At 44.1% G+C, this 17,457-nt stretch overlaps 1 protein-coding gene across 1 annotated transcript in view; it reads right to left on the reverse strand.

Moving 5' to 3' along the window:
• Positions 1-2,669: 2,669 nt before the first annotated feature.
• The window catches only part of dscama (Down syndrome cell adhesion molecule a), a gene marked incomplete at its 5' end in the record, with an annotated part of 35,764 nt that continues 20,976 nt past the window's right edge, over positions 2,670-17,457 (reverse strand). Inside the window, 19 exons of the mRNA XM_071518617.1 lie at positions 2,670-3,049; positions 4,766-5,068; positions 5,246-5,443; positions 5,718-5,726; positions 6,210-6,368; positions 6,497-6,612; positions 6,754-6,784; positions 6,913-7,089; positions 8,184-8,474; positions 9,183-9,371; positions 9,511-9,609; positions 10,009-10,172; positions 10,413-10,530; positions 12,142-12,295; positions 12,881-13,014; positions 13,494-13,649; positions 15,579-15,725; positions 16,490-16,733; positions 17,343-17,413. Of these exons, the coding sequence (XP_071374718.1) occupies positions 2,670-3,049; positions 4,766-5,068; positions 5,246-5,443; positions 5,718-5,726; positions 6,210-6,368; positions 6,497-6,612; positions 6,754-6,784; positions 6,913-7,089; positions 8,184-8,474; positions 9,183-9,371; positions 9,511-9,609; positions 10,009-10,172; positions 10,413-10,530; positions 12,142-12,295; positions 12,881-13,014; positions 13,494-13,649; positions 15,579-15,725; positions 16,490-16,733; positions 17,343-17,413 (3,140 nt within the window). The remainder of the gene's footprint in view (positions 3,050-4,765; positions 5,069-5,245; positions 5,444-5,717; positions 5,727-6,209; positions 6,369-6,496; positions 6,613-6,753; positions 6,785-6,912; positions 7,090-8,183; positions 8,475-9,182; positions 9,372-9,510; positions 9,610-10,008; positions 10,173-10,412; positions 10,531-12,141; positions 12,296-12,880; positions 13,015-13,493; positions 13,650-15,578; positions 15,726-16,489; positions 16,734-17,342; positions 17,414-17,457) is intronic.

The raw sequence follows: 17,457 nt of genomic DNA on the forward strand, positions 1-17,457 counted from the left end.
ACGCTCACTGTTATATGACTGCACACTTTACAACTAAATGGGGATTCAGAATGAGTCTTTATAGGCCCATGGTGTCAGTGCTATGGAGTGGAGTGGAGTGGTCATATTTTAAATTTGGCATTATGATGAGGTGCTGCTGACTTTGGAAAAATCTCACACTGTTAGATATCATCAATCTGTGATGTTCAATGCATTCCATTATTTTGTGATAGAGTGTGGTAATTTACTTTTGCTGTACTCACTTTCCTTCAACCTGCCTCGGCTACTCAAAACACAACACACTACATCCTGTCTATTGAGGCTGCTGTAAGTGGAGAAACTGGCCACTCTCCTCTTCTACGATGGATTTCTCTCTGTATGAAAAATGGTGGCTCTAGAAAGAAGCCCTCGCTCTTTGATTTTGAGGGACTGACACCGAAACCTGACGTTTACCGCTTAGGTTGTTTCCATACCCGCTTATTCCTATTTAAGGTCACGGGTGGGGGGACGGCGTCTATCCCAGCATGCATTGGGCAGAAGGCAAGGAAACACCTTGGGCAGGTCGCCAGTCCATCACAGCTGGCCAGTTATTATATTTTTTATATTATAAAAAAAACACCACCAAACAACAAAATGGACCCAGAAATGCAAGATACGCCACCAATAGCTGTTTTTTTTTAACAGTGTTGAAGTGTTTTAGGGTGAATTTTTCCTTTCATTTGTTCATCTGGGAATGTTTGTAGCCTATAAGAAATCAGGTTCCTCCAGTCCTACCTCATCCATTAGGATTTGGCATTACAGTTTAGGGAAGACAAGAGGGATGAAACAGGATGGAGTGATGAGCAACACTTTGCAACACTGCCACCTGCAGCCGAGAATCCACAGAGTCAGAGAGGATGAATGTACAGAAAACTATGAATGCCATTGCTGAGGATATTTGAATCTAGAGGTGAGTATTGTTAGGATGGCTCACCGCTGCTAAGTTAAAGGTCTACTGCTGAAATTCCTGACACCGCAGCCCAGACCAGCTCTCAGCATGTCTGGGTCGACTCCAGACCACCATCAGTCATTCACGTCAAACTGTGGAGGACACTTTGGGGAACAGCCATTTTATTAATCAAATTTGAACTGTGTGTTAGTTTCTCTTTATTCCAGTGCCACCATGGTGAACACTCATGTTAAAAATAAAAAGTGACATTTTTTTTTTTCCGTTAAAATGTATAATCATAATGAAGACAGTTAATCATAGAACTAATCATAGAAACTGACATAATGACCTCACAGCATTTTGGATCAAACTCTCCCTCCAGGACTAACTCAAAGAAACAGAAAGAACAGAAATGGGCCAGGGTAGACAGTAACAAAAGAAATAACAGCTTATTATATCCACATTTTTTTTTTTTAGATATTTCCCATAGACATTAGGTTTGGTTTGAAGGGGGGATTCTGTTGGATTGTCTCACGTTTTTTTTTCCCTGTAGAGGAGCGTCACCGCAATGCAGCGACAGTAAATCTACTGAGGAGAGTGAGAGCCGTGAAGACTCTACCTAGTGCACTGAGATTAGGGGGCTCTATCTGGACACACTTGAGTCGGGGTGTCGTGAAGTGCAAACCATTAGTTCTTTAACCCTCCCTGTTCTAGCTAACATCATTTACCACCCTGGCAAATAAGCAGTGGTAAACTACACCTGAATACATAGCTGGAGTGTGTCCGGCCCTGTAAGTATACTCACAACATAGTTATTTTTCATCAATACAGTACAGTATAGAGCAATAGTTTTCATATAATTTTTCATATCTTTTTTTTTTTCATATTGCACCATCAGAGAATGGGACACAGAGAAAGATCAACAGAGACTCCATTTCCTAATTAAAACGAGATATGTGCAAACATGACTAAGGACTTTATTAACCAAATCAATTCTTCCCTGTAATATCCACAAATAAAAGTGATTTCTCTTTTTATATATATATTTATAGTAATAAGAATAATAAATCTTCACATTGGATCATTTCATAGTGTGACAAAATGCTTGACTGGGCTTGTCCAGCCACGATCGTAATCCTCATTGTCTTTTAATTGGTCAGTCCCCATGCATCCATAGGAAATAGATTTTTTTTTCTTCAAAAAAGTAACAATTTGAGAGCAGCTGAAAAGTTTGGACTGGTGTCAATTGCTTTCATTCCAAGATTTCTCCCAAGTTTCATTCAGTGTTTCAGAAGGATATTCCATAGGAAAAAAATTACTCCAAATCGTCATCTTCCACTCCAGAAAAAAAGATGTCCGGGTTCTTATGAAAACATTGTAGTAATGGTAATAATCGATCATTTGGTAATCAATAATTAATAATCATTAATAGCTGACAACTAACAATTAATAATCACTGATTAATTATTAAGAATTAACAAGAATCAAGAATAAATAATGCTCCCTCGTTACTCAATTAGTTTGGCAAAGCTCCGCCTGGAGTCATTTCCGATGAGTGAATTTGTCTCAAGTGAAAAACAGAAAACAAACAAGAGATGAAAGAAAGCTCTAAAATAAATAAAAGGAGATTAGTAAAAGTGACCCCGCCCTTGGAGGAAGGGGACGTATATACAGAACTGCGTGGTGAAAGTCAGTTTACTGCACTTGAGTGTTAAGTCCAGTGTTAGAGTGAGTTCTAGTCCCGCCCTAGACGCCCCTGCTGTTATACCAGCGTGTAGGACTTTGCGTAGGGGTTGCTGCTCTGTTTGAGATGTCCTCGCGAGTCCAGCAGGGACTCCTGGGAGGTGCTGAGCTTGGCGGCCTGGGCCAGCTCCGAGCCCTCTCTGTGGGGGAGCGTGGCCGCCGAGCCAGGCTGCCACTGGGCCACTGGGTCCCTGCTGGCCTGAGGGGCCTCCGTGGGCGTGGGGGGCGCCATGCGCGAGGGCCGCTTCAGCGAGCGGCTCTTCTGCGGCTCCAGACACGCCTGGCCCATCGCCGCCCCCTCCCCGCTGGCCGTCCCCCTGGACGACCCCGAGCACGACATGCCTCGGTTCAGCAGGAAGTCCATGCGCAGGTACGGAGGAAGGTGAACCAACTCGCCCCCTGCAGGACGGAGAAGAGGGGGAGATCAGAGTGAGTTCATGGAGAAAACACATGGAAGAAAATGGGTCATCTGATTGTTAAGTGTTCATTGTTAATTCCAATTTTAGAAACATGATCAGTGGAAGCTCAACAGGCTGCTTCCCCGAAGACAAAGGCTACTGTAGGTGGATTTCATGTCACTTCACTGTCTCAAAAATGTCTGTCCATCTCTTAAATTTGACAAGTGCATAGAGATGCTGCCTTCACGTTCTGTCAGGAATATTGTCATTATGAGTTGAGCATACATACAAAACACAACAAAGTGGTCCCCAAGTCCAGAAGTGGACCCAACAAAATGTCTAGGCTGTCATCAGAAGAACCCAGCTATATATTAGTCATACTCACCGTGAGAGGTGATGAAAGTATTAAGTGTTATCGCACAGACAGCAAGCTGTCTTCCTGTGTCCTGACACAGGAAGACCTTGACCTTAAACAACATCTAATTTAACAGTAACATTTTACTGTAATCCTCCATCCTCTATCCCTGCTGGCTCCATTACACTTACTGGAAGAGTAATTTTCTTAAATATTAATAAGCGATGTCACTGATCTGAAGACTGCACAGCAGTTAATTTAAATATGCAAACTCTATCAAGCCTGAGTTTTATTAAATGTGTAGTTATACAATGGTTTAGCATATCTCTTTTAATGTGTAAAATTGAATGTGCCACTTAGCAAATGCAGCCTTTGCTCATCTGTCACTTTTATCCAGTATTATCAAGGTTTACCCAATTAACACAAATCCCTCCAGCAACCACTGGCATCTGTGAATAGATTCTGGTAAATGAATGATAAATTATGACATTATTTAGAAAGGTTGATTTACAAAACCCTGCGTTATGCTTTGCTTGGCCTGCGGTTTCATTTGTGATACCATCAAATGAAATCTTTTGGACCTATTCCACTGACAGTAAGATACTGTTGGATGATTTTCTGGATACACTGTCTGGTTTAGAGCTGTTAGCAGTAATATACAGTGAGGCTCATTCAGGTGTACATAAACATAACGTGTTTTTTAACTGTTTAGTGTCTTGGCTCTTAGTTTGAGAAAGAGTTGTCATGAATTTTCATTTTCAAATAATCGTAGGGTTCGACCAATATAGGTTTGTGTAAGCTGATAACATATTTTTAGACTGAAGCTGCCTATAACTGATATTCAATATCTTTAAATATGACAATTTCATGCCAAAAAAAATCCAAGCATTCAGTGATTCCTCCCACCATGGTACTAAAACTCCACTGAAACTCAGACTAATTATTTTAGGGTTAGTCTAGAGTTTTTATGTAGCTGTGATCAGGGAGGAACCTCCATCATCAGCAATGGATAACATGGCCAACCAATAATTAATAAAAGGCCAATATCTGCCCGATATAAAGGCAAAAGTTGAACCCTGATTAATTGAGTCATGTAATATTTTAGGAATAGCATATGATATGTGAACTTTGTTTTAGGCTGGCTTTTCCAATTAATGGTCCAATAATCTCTGAAAATATGAACCTGACTGAAGCAATCATCTACAGGGTTAGAATCACAGCTAAGGGTTTGGTTAGCAGCATTAGACTGGAAATTGAAGATGAGGGATTAAGTGTTATCAGCTGGTTGTAACGCGGCGGTTAGCGTGGTGTCGGGGGTTCGGGCCAAGACAAGAGCTGTGGTGCCTGGTGACGTGGCCTCACCCGGTCTGTGGGCCTTGGGCACGGCCATGTTCATGACCCGGCTGACGTCCTGAGGCTTGGGCGGGGAGGCGGTGAAGCGGCAGATGCCCGACTCGGACGGTGTGCTGGAGGTCAGGCTGTCGGTGTAGTCGTTGGTGCCCGCCGTCATCTGCTCCGAGGAAGTGTCCGAGATGAAGCATTCGGTGATGGTGAACTTGGCGTGGCGCAGCTGCTCCTCCATCTTGGCGTGCTCGTAGGCCCTGGCCAGCTCCTCGTAGGTGGAGGAGGCGCTCTCGGTCGACACCATGCTGCTCCGCGCGCGGTCTGGACGTGGGCCGGGGGGGTTAGCGGGGAGAGTGAGTGTGAAGAGAGTTAGTAGCAGCACGGTTAGGGCGTGGCTTTGTTAAAGTTGTAAGACAGCTGATATTTGAATTGTCGTTAGAGATTAAGGGTAGCGTTATGTCGTTATAGCCGGTATTTGCATCCTGGTGTGCTGTTTACCTGTGTCCTGAGATGGGCTAACGCTGTAGCTGTCGCTCTCCTTGTCGACAGAGCCTGCGACTCTGGGAGTGGGCAGCCTCCAGTCCGTGCTGAGTGTGTGGGCGGAGACGGGGGGATGCGGGCGGTTCAGGGTCCACTGGCTGGCGTAGCGGTTGCGGGCGGCTGGGCCGGCTTTGGCTGTGCGGCGGGCTGTGGGGTCTGGGAATAGGTAGGAGGACGATGGGGCTTGTTAATGCAGATCACACAGGCGTCATTCCACTAAACCCTATGGCGTGGCAAAGTCTCTGCATCTCATATCAGTTGTCACCAAAATTTAACTTAACTTTGGGGGACAAGTGGAGCTTATGACTGACAATATATTATTATTTGGTCAATGGCAAATTGCTTTGCTATGCTTCCAAATACATTTCTAGTGATTTTGCTTGACATTTGCTCTCCATTATAATGATAAATCCAATTTGAACTCACCTACAACTGATGCCTACGACACGTTACATCTCACTACACGCTACATCATCACATTATTATGTCTTATATAGGAGTGATGGAGAATTTTATATTGAATAAAGACTTTACACATACTGAGAATGATGGTGAAACACAGCTATCTGAAACAATCGAATGGCAAATACCCCTGTCTTCTGTCACATCATACTGGCCAGAATGGTAACAAGAAATTACAGAAATTATTCATGTACAGTACTGGAAGAAGGTGAAGGCTACTGTGTAGCAGTTCATAAGATTAACTAACATTAGTGCTAAAGAGTCATGTATCTAGAATGTAGTATCTTACTGGGAAACTGAGCAACCAGAGAAAAACAACAGGCACATCAATGGGAGAAAACAATGTGGGATAACAGTAGGGAAAAATGCTGGGAAAACAACAGGGTTTCAACCAGTTATACGAACACAACCACAAGCACACATTCTAAGTCTAATGAAGTTAAAAAAAGAGAGTCCGTACTGGACTTACTGGTTCCTGGTCTGGCGTCGGACACGTCTACCAGTGGACCGGTGGCCTGGGACAGGGACTGGTAGTGGACTGTGTGGGTGACAGTGGACGACTTCTGTTTCTGGGTCTCCCCAAAGTCGTTATCGGTCAGTAACACAGTGGACCTGTCATCTGGAGGGACAGAGGATCCACAAAAAAACAAGTTCAGGACTACAATAAGGAGGCTCATTTGCTCAGTATGTTACTTGGAAACAGAAACACAGCATATACTTATAGCATACAGGTACACAGACACTCACCAACAGTCTCCATGGTGTCTCTCTCCTCGATGAGAAGCTGGGCTCTGGGGATGTCGATGTGCATGCGGAGCGTCTGCTGCTGCTTGTTAATTGGCTCGGCCGGACGTGTGTTTTTACTGGGGAACGTGGAAAGTGAGCTCAGTTATAAGAAGCTCTTGCAGAAATGAATACTACTCAGACAACAACATTATCGATATATTCCAAGCAGACATTTGTCTTGATAATGGATATGTAATGAAGTTGTAGAACAATCTTACCTCATGAGCATCTCAGCCAAACTTTTTGCATCTATAAAATAAACACAGGCAAAAGATCATTTTATTTGCTGTCCATGTGAGAGAATCGAGGCTAAAATCTGTCTATTCTTGAAAGAATCTAGGCTAAAATCTGTTCATGTGTTCATGTTCCCATCTCACCTCGGAGCCTCTTGAGCCTCTGTTCCCTCCTCCTCCTCCGCAGCACCAGCAGTCCGATGAAGATGAGAACGATGCCCACCAGCACGCAGGAAATGGTCACCATCATCTTCAGACCATCGCCGCCCCCGGAGGTGCCCTCGCTCACGTTGGGCGCCTTCACCAGTGGTGCGATGGTACCTGAGCAGAGGTCACGCGGGTTACAAATGGACTTTGAATGCAATTGTCATGCTTCTAAAAGAACGACAACAGCATGGTGCGAATACTATTGTTGTAAGAATCCAGAAAATACGCAAAACACAACCAAATATGATTAGTGTCAATGAATGCTCAGTACTGACCTTTATAAAAATGTCTAATGGAAAACATGAGGCCACTAACTGGTGAAAGTAGAGCAAGACCCTCAGCAGCTAACAACTTGCAACTATAACATCTTCCCTATAGAAATCGCATACAATCTGGCACCACCAGCTGCTGCACTGTGCTAATATCAGCACTTGACCTTTTGCCGAATTGGCAGTGACGCCTGGTTGCCATTCTGCCAAGCAGTACTTAAAGAGAATGAACTCATCCCTCACAGCTAAATGCTCAGCCTGATTTTTCTCTGTAACGGTTCCAAGAGGCGAGGGTAGGGGGACAATGAAGCGGGGGTCTTCAGAAACGGGGCGGCAGAGAAGCTACCGAGCTCCCGGAGCGTGCGGCGGTGGAGGTATGGGATGGCAGCGCTCACATCCTTTCACTCGAATGAGATCATGACATTATTGAACTGGTGCGGTGGCATTCAATGGGGACGTGATGGAGGCATCATAAAGAGCAGCAGACAAATCAGCCGCAGCCACCGGAGTCAGCATAAAATGTGTTTTTTTACGGCCCAATTCATCAAGGGAGCCTCAATCTTTTGCAGCTAAGGTGGAGACTGGCATTAAAGAGCCACTGTAACAGCAGAGAGATGAGTCTTGAGCTCTGCCATTAACAAAAAAAAAAGGGGATTTATTCCCCTCAGTGTTAGCCTGAAACTACCACCGTTGGATAGACTCGGTGAGGAGGCTACAGTTATTGAAAAAGTGAGTCTTTTATCACCGGTTCTTCACAGATACTTGCTTCAGCAGTCAGGGAGTCACTCTTCACACTATACAACCTCTGGAGCAGCCAGTGAATCTTGCAGCTACAGTACCAGACATTACTAGTAGAGCTGCTTATGGCTGGCCCAGATAGATATTTCATGGAAAGAGATGCTGATTGGAAAACAGTACTGTGTTTTGCGGACAACTCACTGCCGTCGTAGCTGAGCGTGGCGAACTTGACTCTCTTCTCAGCGTAGCCGGCGCTGTTGTAGACCTTCATCTGCAGCTCGTACCAGGTGGCCTCCTGCAGGTCGTACAGGATGTAGCTCTTGGTCAGGGAGGTGCGCTGGGCGGTGGTCCAGGTGGGCGAGTCCACGGGCCGGTACTCCAGGGTGAAGGAGGTGATGGGACAGCCACCGTTGTTCCAGCCGATCAGGTTGAGCCTGACCCGAGTGGCGTTGATGCTGGTGAAGAGCTCCTGCTCCTTCGAGTACTGCGGTTCTGTAAGGACGGAGGGAAAGCTTACTTGTATGAATCAAATAGCGTGAATGGACTCTGGATGAAGGAAAAACTTGCAAATATGCTTTGTGGCAACTGATAATGTAATAAGTTGTAAAAATGTAATAAAATGCTTCTCTAAATGGGTCAAAACTGTAATAAAACCTGTTATTGTAATAAATTGCGGGATAAAGTAATAACATCTTCAGATTGATACTGTATTAATTTGCACCCCTTATAATGCAACATTTGCTGGTTCAAGTAACATTACATTATCAGGAAAGAAATATAACAATATCACTGTAAATAAGTTATTGTCTCGCAATTCATTACAATAGCAAGTATTGTTATATTTTTCACCCATTTAGAGGGACAATTTATTATATTTTGACCAATTATAACAGTCTGGTGGTTATTACATTATCAGTTGCTTCTTGCTTATTTAGAGGAAAGCAGAATTTTTTTTTTAAATACCAAATAAATTAAATCCTTTGGAAACTGATTATTACTCCTATCAAATAACTGTATTATAAAATTTTCAAAGTCAGACACATTATACATAGTGTAAAAGCATGTGGATGCTCGCCTGAAAAGATAATCAGATAATTCCACCTTAACTACAGATCAAAACCCAAGCCCTCAAAAAACCTTCAACTAAAATAGCCATTATAGCATCTTGTGTATCTTAAAAGAAAGCTTGTTTGCTCATACCTTTCCCATGGGTCTTTGCCTCAATGATCTCACTGATGCGTCCGGGCCCCACTGCATTTTGGGCCGTGAGGGTGAACTTGTACCAGGTGCCGCACTTGAGGTTCTCCAGGCGGTAGGAGCGCTCGCTGGGACTGATGGCAAAGTTACCCCACTGCTCACTGTTGTCCTCCGAGTACTGCAGGATGTAGCCTGGAGGACAGATGAGGACTTTCTTTAATGTCGGTCAATAGTCGTTTCGTTCATATTCATATAGAACGAAAACAAACACAGACAGCAATTTTTCCCTAGAAAAACAGAGAAAAAAGGAACTGCATGGTGTGTGTCTGACCTCTGATGGAGCTGCCTCCGTTGTCTCCTGGGATCCAGGAGAGCGTTATTGAAGTGGTGGTGGTTTTGGTGACTGTGAGGCGAGGCTGGTCCGGTGGAACTAGAGGAAGGAAAACAACTCAGTCAGACCATAAAGATTAAACACGGGAAATAAAAGATTTACGACTGAAAGGTAAATTTGCGCCCTGCACTGCTTGAACCAGAGTCCGCACACGGTCGTCTGCTCCTGAGGTGTGTAAATCTATTAACACCTATAGACAGGTGATGTTTTGAACATGCTGCTCTTCATCCGACGATCACATGAAGAGCAGCAACACGTTCGAAACATCACCTGTGTACAGGTGTTAATGAATGGACCCATCTTGCGAACAGATAACAGCGTGTGGACTCTTTCATTCTTCATGTTTTGGATTCTGTCTGGCACCTGTTGATGAGGTTTGGTTGAGATCTGTGTGCTTTTTGTGCTTTTTGTCCTTTTTCTACGCCATGCATCGCTTACCTTGGACCTGCAGGTTGAGGACGATCTTGTCCGGCCCAAAGCTGTTACTGGCCACACAGGTGTAGTTCCCAGAATCCTCTGCCTTCACCGTGCGGATGACGAGGCTGCCGTTGCCGTGGACGCTGCGTCGGCTGTCGATCACAACGGGCGCTGGGGTTCCATTGCTGAAACATGAAATGTGTTTTAGTGTTTATGTGTTGAGAAATAGCTTCATGTTTTCAATGTTACACAGTTCATTATATGAAACACAAGATTTACAGCTATTCTGACTAATCCAAATGAAACAATGAATATTCAACTACTGGCAAATGTCCTGTCAAAGCTTTTATAAGCACTTATCTATCTGTTATCTCTATCTGTTATCTACCTGGGCCAGCTTTGAGGTTAAACTGCTGTGTACTCACGTCTCCTTCAGCCACTTGATGGTGGGGGAGGGGTCGCCCACCGCCTTACAGGGCAGCACAATGTCTCTCATCCAGGGGGTCGTCACTGTCCGGTTGAAGGTCAGGATCCGAGCCGGAGCTGCAAAAATACACAAAATACACAAACACCTCATCAGCCCACGGTGTAGATATCACACACGACGAATAAATACGTCGTCCCGATTGAGACGGGCCTTATGGAAACACCAACAAGGAAGAATTGCTGCAGCTTATCTGCAATATAAATACTCAAGCTCTCTAGAATTTATCAAGATGTTTTTGTGTTTATTTTCATTCGGTTTTAACTTTCCACCACTGAAACTGCAGGGTGATGCTGTTGCTTTCTCCGACTGAGCTGTGGAGCGGGGGAGGAGAGGACATCCATCACCTCGACCTCGGACAGGATGCGAACGTCCTGATAGGAGGTGCGGGTCCCGACTCCAGGCACCGCGGGGTCTATCGCCGCCTGTTATCAGCTTATCAGCTCTCACCAAGCATGTAAAGTGCTGACAGGGCCAAACGACGGGCTGTTCGCATTCGGCCGACGCTCCCCTCCACCTGTGTATGGAGATACTGGGAACGGGCTGCTTTTTCACCCCCCAGATAGGTCTAGTGAGTTGGGGTGTGTGTGTGGAGTGAGGGAGGGGAGTGAGGAGGGCAACAGGGGATCTTGCATGCATTACAACCTATACAGTTCTCTGATGCTCTGGTAAGGGCTTAAAAATTATACTTGTACCCAAAACAAATTGAGGAATATACAAGTAAGCTAATATCAAATTGTATAAATGCACAGGATGAAGGGTATATTTTAGAGCCAAGTTTTTTTATCTGTGGTATTATTGAGTGGCAAAGTTTGGACCTTCTCCAATGGCATGTAAATAATGTCAAATGCTGTAAATTAATATTAAGCATTTCCCCTGATTGATAAATTCCCACACAGTAGAAAAATATATGTGAGAGAAACAGGTTGCTTGTGCATTATGTGTGGTACATGCAGTTGAAATCCATGCTGATACATGTTTAATTATAAGCTCTTGGTGCTCCATCCATCACAGCATTTCTTCACATATTTGGTCTTCCCCGCTCACCCCCGCCCAACAGCTTGGCACTGAGACACAGACATTTTGCAAAAATTGTGTTGGGACCTGCAGAATTCCCATAATTATGCATCCCTCCACCCACATTACCATCTTATATCTCTGGTTTCTAGCTTTGGAAGACATTTGTTCACTTTGGCAAACACTTGAACTGAACTTCACTGAACTTTTGCATTTTAGTGTACACAGTCATTTGTTAAGAAGCACTAAAGGAACTGAGATTTTTCCACTGTCCACCCAGGGATGATGTGGAGGGTAAACGCACATGAATTCAGTTTACTCACCTTTTTGCAGAATAGGGTTTACCCACATTTTTAGACTGACATAAATCTTTAAAATTATACACCAATTCTAAATATACATCATACTAAGTAATATCAAACTGATGTAAATGATATGAGGATAATGTCTTTTCAGGGAAAAAATTAGCATAAATTAATGTGTCTCTGAGAGTATAATTGATTTTTGTTTATATTGGTGGTTGTGACGCCTTTATTTACCACTACATACCACTGAATCCACCCACTGATCATATGATGTGCAGTGCAGTACAGCTGTTTCATCGTCATCCAGCATTCAACTATCAGAGTGTGCAAAGGAAGAGCTCCACCTACCCTCGGCCATGGGTTTGACGGTGATGATCTCACTGGCGTTTCCGCGGCCCGCAGCAGTGACGGCCACCACCCAGATGCTGTACTGGCGGTTTCTGCTCAGGTTGGGGATGCGGTAGAAGAAAACGTCCGGGGCCGCTTCGAACTCACTGCTCACCTGGGAGGAGGGAGACATTCAACAAGGTCTTATCTTGCTGCTGCAGCACCAGTTATGGTGTTTCTTTCCGTTCTCTGACGTAATCTGAAGGTTTGCATGATCTTCTGTGGGCCGAGAAAGTTTCAGAACCCGAAGGCCAATGAAACCTATTCAAAACTCATTGTATATTTCCAAACATGCATGATTATCAAGCTGAAAATAATGTTTATCAAAAAAATGCCAGAAAAGTCTATCTTTTTTTTGGAAACACAAGGTTTTCATTCAAAAGCAATGATACGTATGTGATCCTTTATCATGAAATCATGTGCTTTTATAGGGAATAGGTGACTGAAATGGAATTTATTGGTGGAAATTGATGGGTCAGTTCACTTTCAATACACACAATTCAAAATGTAAACTGAAACTGCTATTCGCATAATAATCATAGAGCCTTCATTCTCAATCATTCCTTAATAGATTGGGTATAAGAGCTGCCTACTTTCTATTTTAACAGAAAACCCACTTGCTGAATTGATTGAATTGAGAATGAACTGACCCCAACTCACTCCGTCTACGGGTTCCTTCTAAGGTCCCCGAGAGTCTTACCGTGGGATGTGGGTTGGAGCAGAAGACGGTGTACTTCCTGATGATGCCGTTCACTTTCAGAGGAGGGAGCCAGGACACGAACACCACGGAGTTGGATGCAGCTGCCGCCTTCACACCCGCCGGAGGGCCGGGAACTGAGGGGAAGAGAAGAGGAAGCCCCAGTTGATATATTTCCTACATAAAACTAATATTACCACTAGGAATAACTTTGTACGGTGCTTTCCAGAATACTGAGACTTTTTTACACTGATCATCAAACAAGATAATGAAAACGCCGGACCTTCAGTGGGATTTATCTATTCTAGTAAGTGCAGCTTCAAATGCTACTAATTCTTGCAGGACATGCAGGAATTACAGCTCTCCATTTAATTTGCTAATTTAAGAGCCTGACCACTCTTTGGCCCAGTTTCAGCCTCGGGATGTGTTCATTACTGCAGAATATTGACTATTTTGCACAACTGACATTTTATGTAAAGAGCAGACATATTTCCTTAAGGCTACACAACAGACACTCACACACGGTGAGTCAAACCTACACCTCAATTGACGAGTGTGATTTGTAAGCTGCCTCCGTCTCTTTCATCTTCAGAGTTGATAATGTTTATGGTCCTACCGTCCTCCTTGGTGCGAGTGTAGATCTGCTCGCTGCGAACGCCGTCGCCCGCTCTGGTGAAGGCCAACACCTGGATGCTGTAGTTGGTGTACTTCTCCAGCCCGTCCAGCTCCAGAGAGGGCTTGGAGGTCGTCACGTTCCTGATCTCTCCGAGCTCTGATGGACAGAAAAACAGGGGAGGACGGGATTTTTAGTGGAGGCATCTCAAGTCAAAGGCCTTATCAAATGCAACTGTCCTATCGTAAATAATCCAGTGATATGACAAGCTGCCATTGTGCCAGACATGTGACTAATATATCACACAGCAGATCACATACATAAAAGTAAACGTCAGGCCCAAGGGTGTCACACCACAGCCTTGGGTGTGATGTCACATTCAATCACAAAGTTTGAACAACCCTGCGTCCAAGGTCCGCTCCAGTGGCAGGCCTCGACTGGCAACCTGCTACTCTCAGCTGTTAGGGTTTGAATTATTGTCTCATTGCTCATTCTTTCACTCCTCTCTGTCCTTATCACTACCTCACTCTGGTTTCTCCTCCCTCCTTTCTCCTTCTTTCTCTCTCTTTCTAGAGATCTATGAGTCCAGCTGTAGCTCTTCTTCTGTGGCTTTTATTGAGCAATTAAAACTCAAATTGTCATGGAATGACCATTGCACCTGCAGAACTGTTGACTCTTTTTGCGTATGTGTGTGTGTGTGTGTGTGTTTGCCTTGGGTCTTGATATCCAGTTATATTATCCAAATGCAGGGAAAATATATGACCTCATATCTCTGGAATTGAGTTAGGCCCGTAGCTTTACTTCAAGGGGTTGTATTGGTTTGTTCTAGTGTATTTTATACACTTTCACACTTATACAATTTATGTATAATCTTAATGCAACCCCGAACTCAGTTATTGTCTGAATAGGAAATGGAGAAAACGGACCGTGGTAAGAACTAGTTGATTCCAGCAACACTGGTAATGATGATAAAAAATTGCACCACCATTTTTACAAAGGACTTACATCTCCCTCTGCTGGTCAATGAGCTTAAGTTCTCACATAATGAATGTTGACGACTATTATCTGGGGGGGATTTGCAGAAACATACAGTACCACAAGATTGAGTTAATATAACCAGATTATATAATCATACATGGCATATGTTATATGTGAATTATGTACATGTATTGTGTATAACCTAAACTATGTGTACATACAGTAATAACCCATGTCGTTTACCAAAACAACACCTAAATTCAACCTTCAGCATTCACTTAGATTTCTCTCAATGGCAAATTTGAATGACTCGGTTCCTCCTAATGGTGTTTGTATGTGTATGTGTGTGACGTGTGCATAGTAAATCTGTGGTAAATGGTCCAGTCCTGAGCCGGTCTGGCTGTGCCATGGACTGTTACCATGCAAACTAGTCCTAGCTGTCAAGTCCTGAGCAGTCATGTTCCATAAGCGGGCCGATGTGATGTGACAGTTTGGGGGTCAAAGGTAACCGCGCTGTCACAACCCATCCCACTGACACATTCCCGGCATGTGACAACGGCATGGCATGCTGTCTGACTTCCACAGGACCATCCAGCCTGTTGGCCCACAGTGGAGGCTGTAATCACCCCCCTTAATTAGTCTGTAGGAAAGAGCTGGAAGCCTACAGACACACACAAGCCATCTTACAGAGTAAAGCTAACCCACCAGCATTACTACCAGTCTGCCTTTATGTCTGGTAGCATTCACAGTTATTAATTCGTAATGTTTTACCGTCTGGGGAGATAGCCAGCTAGGTAAAAGTTGGCTCACATGAAGACTAGACTTCAGCCAGGATGTCAGCTGACTGCTAACAAAACAGACGTCTATATTTGATTCACAGATAATCTATGTATGTATGGGATTCTGTGTGTTGGCCCAATCAGTACAAGAAGTGAGTTTTTCTGTGCAGCCAGTTTGGGAATTGTAATGGCCCTGGCATGCATATCTACTTATGTAAAATGTGTGCTAGTGGAAACTGTCCTGCACACACAACGTATTTCTCTATATCACATACACTTTGTGCGTAACCTTAGTGTCTTTGAAGTAGTGTACAGGCGTGAGTGTGTGTACCTCCGTCAGGCAGGTTGGCCCAGTAGATGACCCTGAAGCCCAGCAGGTTGCCGTTCAGGGCTTCTTTAGGAGGAGTCAGCCAGGACAGGGAGATGACCTCTGGAGACGTGGCTGTGGCCTGGACGTTCTCTGGAGGACGACTGGGCACTAGGAGGAAAGAAAGAACCAGGGAGACAACCCATGAAAACAGTGGACTGATGGGACCGACTACATCTGGCAGTACCCTCTAACCTCCACTAGGTTGTGATAGAGCCTCACATTAGCTTCCAACATGAAACCCTGTCGTCTGCTTCTTCAAGCACAATAAGTTCATCAAATGTAATCAAATGTACACTACCAGTCAAAAATTTGGACACACCTGATTGAATGTACTATGTTTTTCATTATCTTAAAGCCATTTTGATCTGAAGGTTTATTCTTAAATGCTTGAAATGTGTTTCTCAGACAAATATAAATAGTGAAGTTGATGCCTATGTATGAATTTCTTTCCAAAGCCTTTGCCTTTCCATCAAGGTAAAGGGCGACTACTACTAAAATATAAGATCATTTTGATTTGTTTAACACTTTTTTGGTCACTGCATAATTCCATTTGACATTATTTCATAGTTTGGATGTCTTTACTATTATTCTAAAATGTGGAAAATAGTAAAAATAAAGAAAAATGTAGTGTGTCCAAACTTTTGACTGTTAGTGTATGTTTGTAGAATCTTTTGTAGTTTGTTGTGGTATCTTTTAGTATCCACTTTTAGCATTATTAGCTTGTATTAGTCTTCTTTACTTTCATGATTTGTTCATTAAGGTTTTACTATTATGGATTATACATTAATTCAGTCCCTAAGGCAGACACCACAACTTTGCTGAGCTTGCTATCATATTACAGAACCACCATAGTATCTCCCTCCTTTGCTTACCATCCTCCAGTGTGGTGGCGGCTACCTCTGTAGAAGAGGGCCCCGTCCCGGCGCTGTTGCTGGCTTGCACCACCACCCCGTACTGGGTGAACTTCTTCAGGTTGTCCAGCACCAGGCTCTCTGCGTTGTCCCCCGTGGTCTCCATGCTGATCACACTGAACTGGTAGTTTCCCCCGGAGCTGTACTCCCTGTAGCCCACCTGGTAGCCGCGGATGGCTCCGTTCTGGAGGTGCTTCTTAGGGGCCTGGAGGTGGGAGAGAGGGGCAACATGAGACGATGAGAAGTGAATGATGATTTGAAGAAAGTGTGTGCCCTCACCTACACTACTAAGATATAAGATCCTATGGAAAACATACTGCAACATAGACAATGCATGCATAAAGCCACACACTATTTTTCTAAACCTTTATTTATTCAGGAAAAGACAACTGAGCACGCATGCCGTTTCCCAGCAACACCCTACTTTACATTCATACAGTTCCACACATTCCCACCTGGGAGCTGCCCAGTACAACCACAGTCTTCTACTGGTGGTCACTGAGCAGCTCCACTGGAGCAGCTGAGGGTTAAATGTCTTGCTCAAGGGCAAACTGATGGTAGTTAAGGGAAGGGAAAGCAGTGCTCATTTACTTTCCCCACCCAGATTTTCAAAGCTGGTCCAGCAACCTTTGCAGTCTGTTTCTCTAAAGCCTACACCACCGCTGCCCAAGACTGTCTCTGTCTGGACACACACACACACACACACGCCATGGACACACACACACACACACACACACACACACACACACACACACACACACACACACACACACACACACACTTATTTGTAGCCCATAAGGTCACATCAGCTTACCCTCCAAGTGACTCGGATGCTCTGGGAGGAGAGGGCTTCCAGCTGCACCTCCTGAGGCGGTCCATCAGGAGCTGAGATCAGGTCACAAACATGTACGTTTTACTATACTGTACAG

Source organism: Centroberyx affinis, unplaced genomic scaffold (assembly GCF_046629955.1).
Source record: "Centroberyx affinis isolate AG114_WGS23_722 - 3 ecotype Tasmania unplaced genomic scaffold, CSIRO-AGI_Caff_v1 ptg000051l_1, whole genome shotgun sequence".
NCBI lineage: Eukaryota > Metazoa > Chordata > Actinopteri > Beryciformes > Berycidae > Centroberyx > Centroberyx affinis.